The sequence below is a fragment of the Bombina bombina genome, chromosome 3 (assembly GCF_027579735.1).
Source record: "Bombina bombina isolate aBomBom1 chromosome 3, aBomBom1.pri, whole genome shotgun sequence".
In the NCBI taxonomy this organism is placed as follows: Eukaryota; Metazoa; Chordata; class Amphibia; order Anura; family Bombinatoridae; genus Bombina; species Bombina bombina.
The window spans coordinates 817,768,455-817,789,296 of record NC_069501.1 but is presented as its reverse complement, the minus strand read 5'-3'; the positions used below and the strand labels follow the sequence as shown (position 1 = coordinate 817,789,296).

At 38.5% G+C, this 20,842-nt stretch overlaps 1 protein-coding gene across 1 annotated transcript in view; it reads left to right on the top strand.

The window, feature by feature from the left end:
* Window positions 1–19,680, top strand: part of MCF2L (MCF.2 cell line derived transforming sequence like) — a 353,557-nt gene extending 333,877 nt beyond the window's left edge. Inside the window, 2 exon segments of the mRNA XM_053707774.1 lie at window positions 17,990–18,093; window positions 18,205–19,680. Of these exon segments, the coding sequence (XP_053563749.1) occupies window positions 17,990–18,093; window positions 18,205–18,299 (199 nt within the window). The 3' untranslated portion in view covers window positions 18,300–19,680.
* Window positions 19,681–20,842: the final 1,162 nt, after the last annotated feature.

Below are 20,842 nucleotides of genomic sequence, written 5' to 3'. Positions count from 1 at the left end.
GTGTGTGCCATATACAGAGCAGTATTTCTCCCTGTGTGTGCCATATACAGAGCAGTATTTCTCCCTGTGTGTGCCATATACAGAGCTGTATTTCTCCCTGTGTGTGCCATATACAGATCAGTATTTCTCCCTGTGTGTGCCATATACAGAGCTGTATTTCTCCCTGTGTGTGCCATATACAGAGCTGTATTTCTCCCTGTGTGTGCCATATACAGAGCTGTATTTCTCCCTGTGTGTGCCATATACAGAGCTGTATTTCTCACTGTGTGTGCCATATACAGATCAGTATTTCTCCCTGTGTGTGCCATACACAGAGCAGTATTTCTCCCTGTGTGTGCCATATACAGAGCAGTATTTCTCCCTGTGTGTGCCATATACAGATCAGTATTTCTCACTGTGTGTGCAATATACAGAGCTGTATTTCTCCCTGTGTGTGCCATATACAGAGCTGTATTTCTCCCTGTGTGTGCCATATACAGAGCTGTATTTCTCCCTGTGTGTGCCATATACAGAGCAGTATTTCTCCCTGTGTGTGCCATATACAGAGCAGTATTTCTCCCTGTGTGTGCCATATACAGAGCTTTATTTCTCCCTGTGTGTGCCATATACAGAGCAGTATTTCTCCCTGTGTGTGCCATATACAGAGCTGTATTTCTCCCTGTGTGTGCCATATACAGAGCTTTATTTCTCCCTGTGTGTGCCATATACAGATCTTTATTTCTCCCTGTGTGTGCCATATACAGAGCAGTATTTCTCCCTGTGTGTGCCATATACAGAGCAGTATTTCCCCCTGTGTGTGCCAAATACAGATCAGTATTTCTTCCTGTGTGTGCCATATACAGAGCTGTATTTCTCCCTGTGTGTGCAATATACAGATCAGTATTTCTTCCTGTGTGTGCCATATACAGAGCAGTATTTCTCCCTGTGTGTGCCATATACAGATCAGTATTTCTCCCTGTGTGTGCCATATACAGATCAGTATTTCTCACTGTGTGTGCAATATACAGAGCTGTATTTCTCCCTGTGTGTGCCATATACAGAGCTGTATTTCTCCCTGTGTGTGCCATATACAGAGCTGTATTTCTCCCTGTTTGTGCCATATACAGAGCAGTATTTCTCCCTGTGTGTGCCATATACAGAGCAGTATTTCTCCCTGTGTGTGCCATATACAGAGCTTTATTTCTCCCTGTGTGTGCCATATACAGAGCAGTATTTCTCCCTGTGTGTGCCATATACAGAGCTGTATTTCTCCCTGTGTGTGCCATATACAGAGCTGTATTTCTCCCTGTGTGTGCCATATACAGAGCTGTATTTCTCCCTGTTTGTGCCATATACAGAGCAGTATTTCTCCCTGTGTGTGCCATATACAGAGCAGTATTTCTCCCTGTGTGTGCCATATACAGAGCTGTATTACTCCCTGTGTGTGCCATATACAGAGCAGTATTTCTCCCTGTGTGTGCCATATACAGAGCTGTATTTCTCCCTGTGTGTGCCATATACAGAGCTGTATTTCTCCCTGTTTGTGCTATATACAGAGCAGTATTTCTCCCTGTGTGTGCCATATACAGAGCAGTATTTCTCTGTGTGTGTGCCATATACAGAGCAGTATTTCTCCCTGTGTGTGCCATATACAGAGCTGTATTACTCCCTGTGTGTGCCATATACAGAGCAGTATTTCTCCCTGTGTGTGCCATATACAGATCAGTATTTCTCCCTGTGTGTGCCATATACAGAGCTGTATTTCTCCCTGTGTGTGCCATATACAGAGCAGTATTTCTCCCTGTGTGTGCCATATACAGAGCTGTATTTCTCACTGTGTGTGCCATATACAGATCAGTATTTCTCCCTGTGTGTGCCATACACAGAGCAGTATTTCTCCCTGTGTGTGCCATATACAGAGCAGTATTTCTCCCTGTGTGTGCCATATACAGATCAGTATTTCTCACTGTGTGTGCAATATACAGAGCTGTATTTCTCCCTGTGTGTGCCATATACAGAGCTGTATTTCTCCCTGTGTGTGCCATATACAGAGCTGTATTTCTCCCTGTGTGTGCCATATACAGAGCAGTATTTCTCCCTGTGTGTGCCATATACAGAGCAGTATTTCTCCCTGTGTGTGCCATATACAGAGCTTTATTTCTCCCTGTGTGTGCCATATACAGAGCAGTATTTCTCCCTGTGTGTGCCATATACAGAGCTGTATTTCTCCCTGTGTGTGCCATATACAGAGCTTTATTTCTCCCTGTGTGTGCCATATACAGATCTTTATTTCTCCCTGTGTGTGCCATATACAGAGCAGTATTTCTTCCTGTGTGTGCCATATACAGAGCAGTATTTCCCCCTGTGTGTGCCAAATACAGATCAGTATTTCTTCCTGTGTGTGCCATATACAGAGCTGTATTTCTCCCTGTGTGTGCAATATACAGATCAGTATTTCTTCCTGTGTGTGCCATATACAGAGCAGTATTTCTCCCTGTGTGTGCCATATACAGATCAGTATTTCTCCCTGTGTGTGCCATATACAGAGCTGTATTACTCCCTGTGTGTGCCATATACAGAGCAGTATTTCTCCCTGTGTGTGCCATATACAGAGCTGTATTACTCCCTGTGTGTGCAATATGCAGAGCTGTATTTCTCCCTGTGTGTGCCATATACAGAGCAGTATTTCTCCCTGTGTGTGCCATATACAGAGCTGTATTTCTCCCTGTGTGTGCCATATACAGAGCTGTATTTCTCCCTGTGTGTGCCATATACAGAGCTGTATTTCTCCCTGTGTGTGCCATATACAGAGCTGTATTTCTCCCTGTGTGTGCCATATACAGAGCTGTATTTCTCCCTGTGTGTGCAATATGCAGAGCTGTATTTCTCCCTGTGTGTGCTATATACAGAGCTGTATTTCTCCCTGTGTGTGCCATATACAGATCAGTATTTCTCCCTGTGTGTGCCATATACAGAGCTGTATTTCTCCCTGTGTGTGCCATATACCGAGCTGTATTTCTCCCTGTGTGTCATATACAGAGCTGTATTTCTCCCTGTGTGTGCCATATACAGTGCTGTATTTCTCCCTGTGTGTGCCATATACAGAGCTGTATTACTCCCTGTGTGTGCCATATACAGAGCAGTATTTCTCCCTGTGTGTGCCATATACAGAGCTGTATTTCTCCCTGTGTGTGCCATATACAGAGAAGTATTTCTCCCTGTGTGTGCCATATACAGAGCTGTATTTCTCCCTGTGTGTGCCATATACAGAGCTGTATTTCTCCCTGTGTGTGCCATATACAGAGCTGTATTTCTCCCTGTGTGTGCCATATACAGATCAGTATTTCTCCCTGTGTGTGCCATATACAGATCAGTATTTCTCCCTGTGTGTGCCATATACAGAGCTGTATTTCTCCCTGTGTGTGCCATATACAGATCAGTATTTCTCCCTGTGTGTGCCATATACAGAGCTGTGAATGTTTAATTAGAAAAATAATTTAAAATGGTACATGTGTGAACCGTGTGTGAACTTGGGATCCTCTAGCCAGACAAGCTGTCAATAGCCAGTATTAGTACTTTACTAATCACTACCGCAAAAATAGACAAAACGAAATTAATATATTACGGTTAGAGGGTACTACAACCCTGAATGGTAAGGGATTGATATTTGTGTGTTTATACTATAAGCTGGGAAGGCCAAACGGCAACTCGAATCTTACCATCTAGATTATTATAATTGTTTAGCCACTACATTAACGCTGACTACTGAAAACTTCCGGCTAAACTAATCTCATTTACATAGTATATTGGGGAGCAAAACCCGAAAAAAACGGGGGGTTAATATATACAGTAATGACTGATGTAGTATACTGATAAGTCCTACTTTACGATAAGGAATTTAAAGGTGCATCCGCAATACTAAGAAAACCTATATATAGATAATCAAGCAGGGGCAGGTTTTGATATCACCGGTTTAGAAACCAGCTATTCTGACCTACAGGAAATTAATTTTTTCTGAATACTATTACTGTCCTTTGACAGTTAAGCTCCGCTCATTTTCGCCATTCAGGCTCTCTATATACCAAGTATTACAAAACGAGTAGAAGCACCGCACACTATAACAGATATTCAGTACAAATTGACAGCGTATTTAACGTATAGGTATATTTAGCTCTCTATATGGAATTATAATAACATATGTTGATAACTATAAATAATTCTAATTACCCCACAGGGCTATCTATACAACAGTTAAGAATATCTGTAATATCAGATCAATACTGTAGCACGATCAACCTGATTCCACATATAAACAGGAGAATACCTCCTAACCCTCGTAGATAAGTGGGTTAAACAATTTCTCTACAATAACGTGCTATATTGTCACCCCCCAGTTATAATCTCCACAATATAAGCATATCCATCCAATCCATCACTAAGCCGCTGATAGACTCCTTAGCACAGCCAGTCTGGTGATAATTCTATCCTATCCTTCAACAAAGGAGTGGCAAAGAACTGTACGGGACCGTTACATTTTGGGTTCTAAAATAAAAACCGAAATAAAACACAAACCAGAACTAGTAATCACACTCCCCACATTGCGGACTACACACAACTATTGGGGGATTAGCTACACCTGAGATATAACTCAGGACCCTACATATAAAAGGGTGACACCCGAGGTATATTGTAGCACCCCATATTAGTGAGGGTACTTTCCCTTGGATTTACCAAAAATGTACTAATGGTCTATTCCTTTTTGGAACAACATTCCCTCACCCCACACTGTTTGTGGATTTTAATGTGTTGTAAAGATTTTAACTAACAAAATAAAAGTTAAGTTTTAATCGCCCCTCTTTGGGCTTCTTTACCTAAGGTAGCATTGGACCAAAATAGATCAATTGCTGGTGAGTGCTACACAAGTACATTCTTGCAATTGCCTAAGGCAATTGATATTTGAGAGCTGTATTTCTCCCTGTGTGTGCCATATACAGAGCTGTATTTCTTTCATGTAATTAGCAAGAGTCCATGAGCTAGTGACGTATGGGATATACATTCCTACCAGGAGGGGCAAAGTTTCCCAAACCTCAAAATGCCTATAAATACACCCCTCACCACACCCACAATTCAGTTTTACAAACTTTGCCTCCTATGGAGGTGGTGAAGTAAGTTTGTGCTAGATTCTACGTTGATATGCGCTCCGCAGCAAGTTGGAGCCCGGTTTTCCTCTCAGCGTGCAGTGAATGTCAGAGGGATGTGAGGAGAGTATTGCCTATTTGAATGCAGTGATCTCCTTCTACGGGGTCTATTTCATAGGTTCTCTGTTATCGGTCGTAGAGATTCATCTCTTACCTCCCTTTTCAGATCGACGATATACTCTTATATATACCATTACCTCTGCTGATTTTCGTTTCAGTACTGGTTTGGCTTTCTACAAACATGTAGATGAGTGTCCTGGGGTAAGTAAATCTTATTTTCTGTGACACTCTAAGCTATGGTTGGGCACTTTATTTATAAAGTTCTAAATATATGTATTCAAACATTGATTTGCCTTGACTCAGAATGTTCAACATTCCTTATTTTCAGACAGTCAGTTTCATATTTGGGATAATGCATTTGAATCAATCATTTTTTCTTACCTTAAAAATTTGACTTTTTTTCCCTGTGGGCTGTTAGGCTCGCGGGTGCTGAAAATGCTTCATTTTATTGCGTCATTCTTGGCGCGGACTTTTTTGGCGCAAAAAATCTTTTCTGTTTCCGGCGTCATACGTGACGCCGGAAGTTGCGTCATTTTTTGACGTCCTTTTGCGCCAAAAATGTCGGCGTTCCGGATGTGGCGTCGCTTTTGTCTCCACATTATTTCAGTCTCATTTTTTCTTTGCTTCTGGTTACTAGAAGCTTGTTTATTGGCATTTTTTCCCATTCCTGAAACTGTCATTTAAGGAATTTGATCAATTTTGCTTTATATGTTGTTTTTTCTCTTACATATTGCAAGATGTCTCACGTTGCATCTGAGTCAGAAGATACTTCAGGAAAATCGCTGTCTAGTGCTGGAACTACCAAAGCTAAGTGTATCTGCTGTAAACTTTTGGTAGCTATTCCTCCGGCTGTTGTTTGTATTAATTGTCATGACAAACTTGTTAAAGCAGATAATATTTCCTTTAGTAATGTACCATTGCCTGTTGCAGTTCCCTCAACATCTAAGGTGCAGAATGTTCCTGATAACATAAGAGATTTTGTTTCTGAATCCATCAAGAAGGCTATGTCTGTTATTTCTCCTTCTAGTAAACATAAAAAATCTTTTAAAACTTCTCTCTCTACAGATGAATTTTTAAATGAACATCATCATTCTGATTCTGATGACTCTTCTGGTTCAGAGGATTATGTCTCAGAGATTGATGCTGATAAATCTTCATATTTATTTAAAATGGAATTTATTCATTCTTTACTTAAAGAAGTACTAATTGCTTTAGAAATAGAGGATTCTGGTCCTCTTGATACTAATTCTAAACGTTTAGATAAGGTATTTAAATCTCCTGTGGTTATTCCAGAAGTTTTTCCTGTTCCTAATGCTATTTCTGAAGTAATTTCCAGAGAATGGGATAAATTGGGTAATTCATTTACTCCTTCTAAACGTTTTAAGCAATTATATCCTGTGCCGTCTGACAGATTAGAATTTTGGGACAAAATCCCTAAAGTCGATGGGGCTATTTCTACCCTTGCTAAACGTACTACTATTCCTACGTCAGATGGTACTTCGTTTAAAGATCCTTTAGATAGGAAAATTGAATCCTTTCTAAGAAAAGCTTATCTGTGTTCAGGTAATCTTCTTAGACCTGCTATATCTTTGGCTGATGTTGCTGCAGCTTCAACTTTTTGGTTGGAGACTTTAGCACAACAAGTAACAGATCATGATTCTCATAATATTATTATTCTTCTTCAGCATGCTAATAATTTTATCTGTGATGCCATTTTTGATATTATCAGAGTTGATGTCAGGTTTATGTCTCTAGCTATTTTAGCTAGAAGAGCTTTATGGCTTAAAACTTGGAATGCTGATATGGCTTCTAAATCAACTCTACTTTCCATTTCTTTCCAGGGTAACAAATTATTTGGTTCTCAGTTGGATTCCATTATCTCAACTGTTACTGGTGGGAAAGGAACTTTTTTACCACAGGATAAAAAATCTAAGGGTAAAAACAGGGTTAATAATCGTTTTCGTTCCTTTCGTTTCAACAAAGAACAAAAGCCTGATCCTTCATCCTCAGGAGCAGTTTCAGTTTGGAAACCATCTCCAGTCTGGAATAAATCCAAGCCTTCTAGAAAGGCAAAGCCTGCTTCTAAGTCCACATGAAGGTGCGGCCCTCATTCCAGCTCAGCTGGTAGGGGGCAGGTTACGTTTTTTCAAAGAAATTTGGATCAATTCTGTTCACAATCTTTGGATTCAGAACATTGTTTCAGAAGGGTACAGAATTGGTTTCAAGATGAGACCTCCTGCAAAGAGATTTTTTCTTTCCCGTGTCCCAGTAAATCCAGTGAAAGCTCAAGCATTTCTGAATTGTGTTTCAGATCTAGAGTTGGCTGGAGTAATTATGCCAGTTCCAGTTCTGGAACAGGGGATGGGGTTTTATTCAAATCTCTTCATTGTACCAAAGAAGGAGAATTCCTTCAGACCAGTTCTGGATCTAAAAATATTGAATCGTTATGTAAGGATACCAACGTTCAAAATGGTAACTGTAAGGACTATCTTGCCTTTTGTTCAGCAAGGGCATTTTATGTCCACAATAGATTTACAGGATGCATATCTGCATATTCCGATTCATCCAGATCATTATCAGTTCCTGAGATTCTCTTTTCTGGACAAGCATTACCAGTTTGTGGCTCTGCCATTTGGCCTAGCTACAGCTCCAAGAATTTTTACAAAGGTTCTCGGTGCCCTTCTGTCTGTAACCAGAGAACAGGGTATTGTGGTATTTCCTTATTTGGACGATATCTTGGTACTTGCTCAGTCTTTACATTTAGCAGAATCTCATACGAATCGACTTGTGTTGTTTCTTCAAGATCATGGTTGGAGGATCAATTCACCAAAAAGTTCATTGATTCCTCAGACAAGGGTAACCTTTCTGGGTTTCCAGATAGATTCAGTGTCCATGACTCTGTCTTTAACAGACAAGAGACGTCTAAAATTGATTTCAGCTTGTCGAAACCTTCAGTCACAATCATTCCCTTCGGTAGCCTTATGCATGGAAATTCTAGGTCTTATGACTGCTGCATCGGACGCGATCCCCTTTGCTCGTTTTCACATGCGACCTCTTCAGCTCTGTATGCTGAATCAATGGTTCAAGGATTACACAAAGATATCTCAATTAATATCTTTAAAACCGATTGTACGACACTCTCTAACGTGGTGGACAGATCACCATCGTTTAATTCAGGGGGCTTCTTTTGTGCTTCCGACCTGGACTGTAATTTCAACAGATGCAAGTCTCACAGGTTGGGGAGCTGTGTGGGGATCTCTGACGGCACAAGGAGTTTGGGAATCTCAGGAGGTGAGATTACCGATCAATATTTTGGAACTCCGTGCAATTTTCAGAGCTCTTCAGTCTTGGCCTCTTCTGAAGAGAGAATCGTTCATTTGTTTTCAGACAGACAATGTCACTACTGTGGCATACATCAATCATCAAGGAGGGACTCACAGTCCTCTGGCTATGAAAGAAGTATCTCGAATTCTGGTTTGGGCGGAATCCAGCTCCTGTCTAATCTCTGCGGTTCATATCCCAGGTATAGACAATTGGGAAGCGGATTATCTCAGTCGCCAAACGTTGCATCCGGGCGAATGGTCTCTTCACCCAGAGGTATTTCTTCAGATTGTTCAAATGTGGGAGCTTCCAGAAATAGATCTGATGGCGTCTCATCTAAACAAGAAACTTCCCAGGTATCTGTCCAGATCCCGGGATCCTCAGGCGGAAGCAGTGGATGCATTATCACTTCCTTGGAAGTATCATCCTGCTTATATCTTTCCGCCTCTAGTTCTTCTTCCAAGAGTAATCTCCAAGATTCTGAAGGAATGCTCGTTTGTTCTGCTGGTAGCTCCGGCATGGCCTCACAGGTTTTGGTATGCGGAACTTGTCCGGATGGCCTCTTGCCATCCGTGGACTCTTCCGCTACGACCAGACCTTCTGTCGCAAGGTCCTTTTTTCCATCAGGATCTCAAATCCTTAAATTTAAAGGTATGGAGATTGAACGCTTGATTCTTGGTCAAAGAGGTTTCTCTGACTCTGTGATTAATACTATGTTACAGGCTCGTAAATCTGTATCCAGAGAGATATATTATAGAGTCTGGAAGATTTATATTTCTTGGTGTCTTTCTCATCATTTTTCTTGGCATTCTTTTAGAATTCCGAGAATTTTACAGTTTCTTCAGGATGGTTTAGATAAAGGTTTATCCGCAAGTTCTTTGAAAGGACAAATCTCTGCTCTTTCTGTTCTTTTTCACAGAAAGATTGCTAATCTTCCTGATATTCATTGTTTTGTACAAGCTTTGGTTCGTATAAAACCTGTCATTAAGTCAATTTCTCCTCCTTGGAGTTTGAATTTGGTTCTGGGGGCTCTTCAAGCTCCTCCGTTTGAACCTATGCATTCATTGGACATTAAATTACTTTCTTGGAAAGTTTTGTTCCTTTTGGCAATCTCTTCTGCCAGAAGAGTTTCTGAATTATCTGCTCTTTCTTGTGAGTCTCCTTTTCTGATTTTTCATCAGGATAAGGCAGTGTTGCGAACTTCTTTTGAATTTTTACCTAAAGTTGTGAATTCTAACAACATTAGTAGGGAAATTGTGGTTCCTTCATTATGTCCTAATCCTAAGAATTCTAAGGAGAAATCATTGCATTCTTTGGATGTTGTTAGAGCTTTGAAATATTATGTTGAAGCTACTAAGTCTTTCCGAAAGACTTCTAGTTTATTTGTTATCTTTTCTGGTTCTAGAAAAGGCCAGAAAGCTTCTGCCATTTCTTTGGCATCTTGGTTGAAATCTTTAATTCATCTTGCCTATGTTGAGTCGGGTAAATCTCCGCCTCAAAGGATTACAGCTCATTCTACTAGGTCAGTTTCTACTTCCTGGGCGTTTAGGAATGAAGCTTCGATTGATCAGATTTGCAAAGCAGCAACTTGGTCCTCTTTGCATACTTTTACTAAATTCTACCATTTTGATGTATTTTCTTCTTCTGAAGCAGTTTTTGGTAGAAAAGTACTTCAGGCAGCGGTTTCAGTTTGAATTTTTATTTATTTTATCCCTCCCTCTCTAGTGACTCTTGCGTGGAAAGATCCACATCTTGGGTAATCATTATCCCATACGTCACTAGCTCATGGACTCTTGCTAATTACATGAAAGAAAACATAATTTATGTAAGAACTTACCTGATAAATTCATTTCTTTCATATTAGCAAGAGTCCATGAGGCCCGCCCTTTTTTTGGGGTGGTTATGATTTTTGTATAAAGCACAATTATTCCAATTCCTTATTTTATATGCTTTCGCACTTTTTTATCACCCCACTTCTTGGCTATTCGTTAAACTGAATTGTGGGTGTGGTGAGGGGTGTATTTATAGGCATTTTGAGGTTTGGGAAACTTTGCCCCTCCTGGTAGGAATGTATATCCCATATGTCACTAGCTCATGGACTCTTGCTAATATGAAAGAAATGAATTAATCAGGTAAGTTCTTACATAAATGATGTTTTCTCCCTGTGTGTGCTATATACAGAGCTGTATTTCTCCCTGTGTGTGCCATATACAGAGCTGTATTTCTCCCTGTTTGTGCCATATACAGAGCAGTATTTCTCCCTGTGTGTGCCATATACAGAGCAGTATTTCTCCCTGTGTGTGCCATATACAGAGCTTTATTTCTCCCTGTGTGTGCCATATACAGAGCAGTATTTCTCCCTGTGTGTGCCATATACAGAGCTGTATTTCTCCCTGTGTGTGCCATATACAGAGCTTTATTTCTCCCTGTGTGTGCCATATACAGATCTGTATTTCTCCCTGTGTGTGCTATATACAGAGCAGTATTTCTCCCTGTGTGTGCCATATACAGAGCAGTATTTCTCCCTGTGTGTGCCATATACAGAGCAGTATTTCCCCCTGTGTGTGCCAAATACAGATCAGTATTTCTCCCTGTGTGTGCAATATACAGATCAGTATTTCTCCCTGTGTGTGCCATATACAGAGCAGTATTTCTCCCTGTGTGTGCCATATACAGAGCAGTATTTCCCCCCTGTGTGTGCCAAATACAGATCAGTATTTCTCCCTGTGTGTGCAATATACAGATCAGTATTTCTTCCTGTGTGTGCCATATACAGAGCAGTATTTCTCCCTGTGTGTGCCATATACAGATCAGTATTTCTCCCTGTGTGTGCCATATACTGAGCTGTATTTCTCCCTGTGTGTGCCATATACAGATCAGTATTTCTCCCTGTGTGTGCCATATACAGAGCTGTATTTCTCCCTGTGTGTGCCATATACAGAGCTGTATTTCTCCCTGTGTGTGCAATATGCAGAGCTGTATTTCTCCCTGTGTGTGCCATATACAGAGCTGTATTTCTCCCTGTGTGTGCCATATACAGATCAGTATTTCTCTCTGTGTGTGTCATATACAGAGCAGTATTTCTCCCTGTGTGTGCCATATACAGAGCAGTATTTCTCCCTGTGTGTGCCATATACAGAGCTGTATTTCTCCCTGTGTGTGCCATATACAGAGCTGTATTTCTCCCTGTGTGTGCCATATACAGAGCTGTATTTCTCCCTGTGTGTGCCATATACAGAGCTGTATTTCTCCCTGTGTGTGCCATATACAGAGCTGTATTTCTCCCTGTGTGTGCCATATACAGAGCTGTATTTCTCCCTGTGTGTGCCATATACAGAGCTGTATTTCTCCCTGTGTGTGCCATATACAGAGCTGTATTTCTCCCTGTGTGTCATATACAGAGCTGTATTTCTCCCTGTGTGTGCCATATACAGAGCTGTATTTCTCCCTGTGTGTGCCATATACAGAGCTGTATTTCTCCCTGTGTGTCATATACAGAGCTGTATTTCTCCCTGTGTGTGCCATATACAGATCAGTATTTCTCCCTGTGTGTGCCATATACAGTGCTGTATTTCTCCCTGTGTGTGCCATATACAGAGCTGTATTACTCCCTGTGTGTGCCATATACAGAGCTGTATTTCTCCCTGTGTGTGCCATATACAGAGAAGTATTTCTCCCTGTGTGTGCCATATACAGAGCTGTATTTCTCCCTGTGTGTGCCATATACAGAGCTGTATTTCTCCCTGTGTGTGCCATATACAGAGCTGTATTTCTCCCTGTGTGTGCCATATACAGATCAGTATTTCTCCCTGTGTGTGCCATATACAGATCAGTATTTCTCCCTGTGTGTGCCATATACAGATCAGTATTTCTCCCTGTGTGTGCCATATACAGAGCTGTATTTCTCCCTGTGTGTGCCATATACAGATCAGTATTTCTCCCTGTGTGTGCCATATACAGAGCTGTATTTCTCCCTGTGTGTGCCATATACAGAGCTGTATTTCTCCCTGTGTGTGCCATTACAGAGCTGTATTTCTCCCTGTGTGTGCCATATACAGAGCAATATTTATCCCTGTGTGTGCCATATACAGAGCAGTATTTTTCCCTGTGTGTGCCATATACAGAGCTGTATTTCTCCCTGTGTGTGCCATATACAGAGCAATATTTATCCCTGTTTGTGCCGTATACAGAGCTGTATTTCTCCCTGTGTGTGCCATATACAGAGCAATATTTATCCCTGTTTGTGCCGTATACAGAGCTGTATTTCTCCCTGTGTGTGCCATATTCAGAGCTGTATTTAGCCCAAGCAAATATCCGAGATACTTCTTTCACAGCCTAAGGACTGAGAGTCCCACCCTGATGATTGACATACGCCACAGTTGTGACATTGTCTGTCTGAAAAACAATAAACGTCTCTTTCTTCAAAAAGAAGCCAAAACTGAAGAACTCTGAGAAATGCACGGAGTTCCAAAATATCAAATGTTAATCTCGCCTCCTGAGATTTCCAAACACATTGTGCTGACAGATCCTCAGACAGCCTCCCAACCTAAAAGACTCACATCTGTAGAGATCATGGTCCAGGTTGAATGAACCGAAGAGACCCGTAGAACTAAATGATGGTGATCTTAACCACCAAAACAAAGATAGTTAAACATTGGCATTGGGATTCAAAGATATAAAAAGTGATATCCTAGAATCCCTGCACCATTAATTCAGCATAAAAAACTGGAAAGGTTTCCTATGAAAATGAGCATAGGGAATTGAATCTAATGCTGCAGCCATGAGACCTAAAACTTCCATGCATAGGAACGAAATAATAGAGACTAAAGGTTCCGACAAACGGAACCCAATAAAATTGTCACTTGTCTGTTAGAGACAAAGACATTGACACAATCTATCTGGAAACCTAAAAAAAGGTGACCCTTGTGTGAGGAATCAAGGAGCTTTTGATAAAAAGATCCTCTAACCATGTCTTGAAGGAACAACAAAGTTGAATCGTATGAGATTCCGCAGAACAAAAAGACTGAGCCAGTACCACGAGACCGTCCAAATAAGGAAACACTGAGAACCTTGAAAAGATTCTTAGAGCTGTCGCTAGACCAGAAGGAAAAGCAACAAATTGGTAATGCTTGTCAAAAAAAGAGAATCTCAGAAAATGAAAATAATCTGAATAAAAACAGAAAATAAAGATATGCATCTATTGTAAACAAATAATGCCATCACTGACCAAAAATGCAGAATAAACCATATAAAAGATGGTACACTTATATGATAATTCAAAAAGATTTTCTATCTTTGGGACAATGAATAGTTTTAAATAAAACCCCCAAACCCTGTTCCTAAAATGGAACTGGTATAAATACCCCAGAAAACTCCAGGTCTGAGCAGCACCTTGAGCCCCAACGGGTGACCAGCCGCGCTTCACAAGTACCCAATACATACAGGTCTGAAACACACTTCAGGAAAGTGTGAGCCTTACTGGAATAGCCGGAATATGTTAGAGAAAAAAAGACTTCTCACAGACGGTTTTACTCTGAATCCTATTCTGTACCCAAATCAAAGAAGTTTGGACCGAATTGAACCAAAATTTTAAAGTCTTAACCTGCCCCTTACCAGCTAAGCTGGAATAAGAACCGCACCTACATGCAAATTTGGGGAGCTGACTTTGATCTTTTAAATGGCTTAAATTGAATGAAGAAAACTTCCAATTATAAACATGTTACTTGGGGAAGAATTTAGGATTTCGTTCCTTAGTAAGAACAAAAACTAATATAAGCTTAAAATTTAGTCTTAGAACTCAATCTTGAAGCCCAGAGTAACAGTTGAAGAATTGAATCCAATTGTGAACCAAATAATTGATTACCTTGGAAAAAAAGAAATATGGAATTTAGAAATCAAATTAGCATTCCAAGATTGAAATCACAAAGTTTTTCTAGCTAAAATAGCTAAAGACAGATTAAACCTCATTTGCGAAAATATCAAAAAAATGATGACACAAATGAAATTATTAGCATGTTGATCAACTTAAGAATGCTAAACAAATCATAATCCGATACTTGTTGCACTTAAAGTATCCAACCAGAAAGTTGAAGCAGTTGCAACATCAGCCAAATAAATTACAGGTCTAAGAAAAGTACCTGAAAATAAATAATTTTCCTTAAATAAGATACAAGTTTCCCATCTGAAGGAAAAAAATAAATACTATTTGCTATAGGAATAATAGTATGTTTAGCAAGAGTAGAGATAGCCCCATTAACTTGGGGAATCTTTCCTCAAAACTTAAAACTAACTGCCGGCAAAGAATACAATCTAAAAACCTTAAAGAAGGAATACAAGAAATTCCCGGCCTATTCCATTCTCTAGTATCAGGAACTGGAAAAAAACCTCTGAAGAAACCACAGAAGGTTAATAAGCAGAATTTAAATGTTAGCTAGTCTTAAAATCAAAAGAACTAGTTACTTCAATATCCAAAATAATCAACACCTTTTCAACAAAGAACGAATGTACTCTATTTAAAAATAAAAAGTAGATTTGTTAGTGTCACTATCTGATGAAGAAAATTCTGAATGAGAAAAAACACCATCAGAGAAGGATAATTCAGTATGTTGTTGGTCATTTGAAACTTCATCAACTAAATGAGAAGTTTAAAAAAGACCTAAAAATTTTATTAGAAGGCGGGATGTCAGACAAAGCCTTAGAATAGAATCAGAAAAATATTCTTATAAATTCCTAAGTATATCTTGTACATTAGATGTAAAAAGTATAGCAATATATAAAGCATAAATACTAATGGACTCTGCATGTAAAAGTTTATCATGATAACTTATTACAAACCATAGCTAAAGATAAACATTCATAACATTAAAATAAATGAACTTAGCTTTGGTAGGACTGATATCAGTCATCAGAAATCCCTCAGCATTTTCTGATACAGGAACAGTTTTTGAAATATCTTGCAATATGTAATAGAAAAAAACAACATATAAAGCAAAATTATCAAATTCCTTAAATGACAGTTTCAGGAATGGGAAAAAAATGCAAACAGAACAGGCCTCTAGAAACCAGAAGCAACTAAAAAATGAGACTTAAATAATGTTAAAAATCTGGCGCCAAGAATGACGCCCACATATTTTTTGGCACCAAAAACGTCTGCAACAAACACGAGAGCCAAAAATGACGCAACTACGTGAAAACTTCCGGCGTCAACTACGTGTGCCATATACAGAGCAGTATTTCTCCCTGTGTGTGCCATATACAGAGCAGTATTTCTCCCTGTGTGTGCCATATACAGAGCAGTATTTCTCCCTGTGTGTGCCATATACAGAGCTGTATTTCTCCCTGTGTGTGCCATATACAGAATTGTATTTCTCCCTGTGTGTGCCATATACAGAGCAGTATTTCTCCCTGTGTGTGCCATATACAAAGCTGTATTTCTCCCTGTGTGTGCCATATACAGAGCTGTATTTCTCCCTGTGTGTTTCATATACAGAGCAGTATTTCTCCCTGTGTGTGCCATATACAAAGCTGTATTTCTCCCTGTGTGTGCTATATACAGAGCTGTATTTCTCCCTGTGTGTTCCATATACAGATCTTTATTTCTCCCTGTGTGTGCCATATACAGATCTTTAATTCTCCCTGTGTGTGCCATATACAGAGCTGTATGTCTCCTTTTTAAGCTACATATAGAGCAGTGTTAACCCCTTGCTAGACACACATATAGCGTTGTATTAACTCCTTGTGAATGACCTACAACAGAGCACTTTTAGCTCCTTGATAGGTACCTTACAGCAGTGTTAAACCTGGCACACAAAATTTACCATAACATGGTCCCTCAGCATCAGTAACATATCTTGCAGGGGTGGGCAGGTAGATTGTTTAACATTTGACATAACTTAAAAGGACATGAAACACAAACAAAATTATTTCATGATTTAGGTAGGACATACCATTTTAAACAACTTTTCAGATTACTTCTATGATCAAATGTGCTTCATTCTCTTGGTATCATTTGTTGAAGGAACAGCAATGCACTACTGGTTTCTAAATGAACATATGGGTGAGCCAATGACAATCACCATATAAATATGCAACCACCAATCAGCAGCTAGAACCTAGGTTCTTTGCTGCTCCCGAGCTTTTTTATATAAACCTTTCAGCAAAGGATAAAAAGAGAAGGAAGCAAATTAAATAATAGAAGTAAATTGGAAAGTTGTTAAAAATTGCATGCTCTTTCTGAATCATGAAAGAAACAAATTGTGTTTCATGTCCCTTTAACTGCACCCAGTGAGGTGTTTTCCAGGCAGACATTAATTTTATTTGCCCTCCCTTAGATGAAACAGAGCAAACATACTTCAATGTTACTTTAAAAGGATATAAAACTATAATAAGAAAATGCTTAAACGTGTTAGAACAATTCTACTATTGCTTATCTAGAACTGTGTTTAACCACTTTTGCTCTGGAGAAGCAACACAATTATGCTCCTGAGCTGGACACAGGCCTGTGAATGACACAGCAGGACACATACGCATTTCACTCCCGTGTTCAACTAGGCAGTGCAATACTGCTCCAGAGCTCAATTTATCTATGTGTTTGAGTCCTTTGCTGAGTAGCACTTGCTTTTTTTTTTTTTTTTTTTTTTAAATGTGTGAACAATGCTTTTGAGGCACGTCGGTGTGTACTAATAAAGCAGTAGGAGTTCTGCTTATCAGACATGCACCTCCTTCCATGAAAAAATATAGAACAAGTTTAAATAGTGGTTTTTCACATCCACAATAGACATATTTAGAGTCAATAGCCCCTTTAAAACTACTTTTGTTCTGATATTTCTATTACCCTGTGACCTGACATAAAACAACATGTTTTGCGCTTAAAGGGACAGTAAACACCTTGTAATTACAAAACATTTCTGTTGTTCTGCTGTAGAAAAACATATCAGCCAAGTTTAAATGTTTTTAATAAAATGAACATGTTTTTATTTACTGCAATTGTTTATCAATAGCAAAACTCCACCCACCATTTCCCTGATTTTAGAGGATCCAATCTGGGCTTTAGTCAGCAGACTGCAAGGCTAGATATAGTCATAATGTTAGTATAAAGTGCACAGTTTTGCAATTAAAGCCACTTAGGAGCTTCTATGTAGCAGGGTTTGCCCGGATAAGTCAGTAGGGTGCATTTTAAGTTCTGACAATTAGAAAGTCCTTAATTTTTTATTACACATAATTAAACATTTTAGGTAAAAATCTAAAGGTGTTTAATGTGCGTGACGTTTCCCTGCTTGTAGATTTCATTGAGCTGTATGTGGCTATTTTTTAATTAGATATAAAGAGCAGTTCTGAGAGCAATAGTGTCACTGGCATTATTTGTATCAATAGATGAATAAAGATTTGCATATAAGAAAAGATCAGCACTAATGACAAAACACATTCTGCAGGTGTGTGAAAAACCTGAGCAGCAACAAAGAAGGACTTGTGCCCTCCAGCAACCTAATGAGTCTCATTACCCCTTCTAAATCTGCCCACTCATTAAGCAGCTCAGGTAAGTTGTTCAGATAGATAGATAGATAGATAGATAGATAGATAGATAGATAGATAGATCATCAGTATTTATTCTTCTTAATTCCTTTTTTTTCTCTCTTCTGCCATGTAGAATCAGGAACTGCCTCAAGCACTTTAAGCTCATCATCCAGCTGTAGTGAGAGTTGTAATGCCAGCAGCATCAGTTTTGCAGATATCAAAAGCTGAGCTAAAGATCAGTGATCAGAACATGGAGGATCTCTTGAACAGCCAATCAGCACTGTTTGCTCAGCAGGACGAATAGGAAATGGGAAGAAGAAAAAACCTTCCTTTATTTTAACACAGTAACTTGAAACCGTCTGGTGTTAATGAGCTGATTACTTGTATAAGTGGATGGTGCACAGACTTACATATTTTTTATTCTGAGGGAATGCATGCTACTGAACTGTGCCTGGAGGAGTCACATAGGGATAAGTCTGCAATATCACTTGTTTGGAGATCAGTTTACAGCTCTGGAACCTGTGTTTACACTGTCAGCATTTCACATTCACTGTGTATATGAGTGTTGGACCTCAGTATGACGTACTGTAGCTGTGATGCCAGTTTGCTGTCATGATTTGCGTTCCCAAGCGCCACACAAGATTACCCAGCTCTTTTAGGCTCTGTGCATCAACAGGAAAAACAAAACGAACCGAGACTTTTGCCTTTTACACTTTTTAATGAGTGCTTGGGCCATTTTGCGGTCCTTTTTTTGCCTCGAATCAAGTCACAAAAGAAAACCATATCCGTTTTTGCATATTACAGTAATTTGCTAGGAAATTTGATACAAAGTTATTTTTCCACTCTCTTAGAACCAAACATTTGTAAGTGCAGAAAGAATGGTCTAGCAATGTTATTAGATGGTGCTGAGAAAAATGAAAATAGCTATAAAAAGATGGTATAAAAGCAACCTTTATGCCATTTATACTAATTTGAAGCATTCAGCTGTGGAGTAGCCTGGGGAATTTTAATGTAGATACTGTTATGAATATAGATTAATATTTAATCATAGTTACAACCAAATATTTATACACAGCACTTTTTATACATGAAATCAGAACAATATTGTATTCTGATGTCAGCGCCTTGAGTGCACTGGGTTCGGTCACACAAAACCCAATAAGCATCTCACTATATCATATGGTGCTGTTACCCCACATGGATTGTCAAAATGAGTCAAATTTAACTGATTTCTTTAATTTGTCAGCAAACCAGTCGGGCTCACTTGAAGAAGAAAGGCGCATTTTGTTCAGCACCTTTTTGATTGCAATACATACAACATTTGCTTGCTTTTTTTTAAATAATATTTTTATTGACAATTAAGGTGTTCTAGTTTAGTATGTATTTGTAAGCTATAACAAGTACATAGCATCAGTAGCTCCTATATAAAGATATTATGGAGTCAAAATTAAATTGGTCAGCATTTCAACATTATTTCTAACTTTTAATGAGGATATACTTCTAAAGAATACATTTAGATCATTTTGGGGTTTTTGGGAAAAACTTTTCTTTGCCCTGTATGAAAGAGGTCTCATATTGTATTTGCTATTTGACCTAATGTCCACTAAGTTTTCTGCAATCTGATATATATATATATATATATATATATATATATATATATATATATATATATATATAATGCATCTATGTGTCTATGTATGTATATTTCTAAAATCAAGATGATAACATTTGCTGCTACAATTGTATTTTCCCCAATTATATAATTTGTGCTAATACCTCAATATAAAATGTTCTTTCCCCATTTAATTATAGGCAGGTTGATATGCAATAAAGGAATGTTATATTTATTTAAAAGGGGGATTTCTCATACAATGACAACAAAATATTTTAGTATTTTACTAAGATACATTTTTTTACAATCTTCTTTAAGTAAAATAAATACAATAATATAGTTTATTACTTGCCATATTTGCATAGAAGGTAATTTAGCAAAAAATAACTTGTAACAATAAAATCTAGCAGAATTTTAAAGCACTTTACATTTGTGGATCTTTAACATATAATTCATGTGTTTTGTAAATGATACATTTAGGGTTTTATTGTCTAATAATTAGTTAATTCTGCAGTCAACCAATCAGATTCTTTTTAAACAAGACATAATATTTGTACAAAATATTGCAATACGTTATTATCTTGTATTAGAAATCCCCTTTTCTTTATAAGTTCTCCTGTAAGATATACCACAGAGCATTTCAGGAACACATGACAATCTATAGTCCCTACAGAGTCACTCTTGCAAGGATAAACTGTACTGAAGTTCCTGCAGTTGTGATAATCTAGCAATTTGCACATGTGGGCTTCTCTCTAAGTTGTAAGTTATTTGTAAATGATTTGTAAAATAACTGTTATTAAATATAATGTGTAGCAATTTTCTCTACCACACATTGTCCAGCTATATCTGTGATTTTTTTTTTTAAAGTATTTGTTACTGCACTTTAAAGACCACAACTCAACTGCTTTTTTTCTACTGCCGATGTAAATTTCATTACAGAATGGTAAATATTGTATGTATAATGGTTTGATGAATACATTTCGGCATAACCTGCCAGACTGACCTTGTGTATGTTTGTTTTTATTGTCTATATTATTATTGAGTTCTGCAACAACTTGTTTTTGCAACACAAACTATAAGTTATATTGTACTTCTTATTGGTTGAATTTTCAAAGTTGTAATTATTCTGTCACAATTCAATTAATTAACATATATTTAA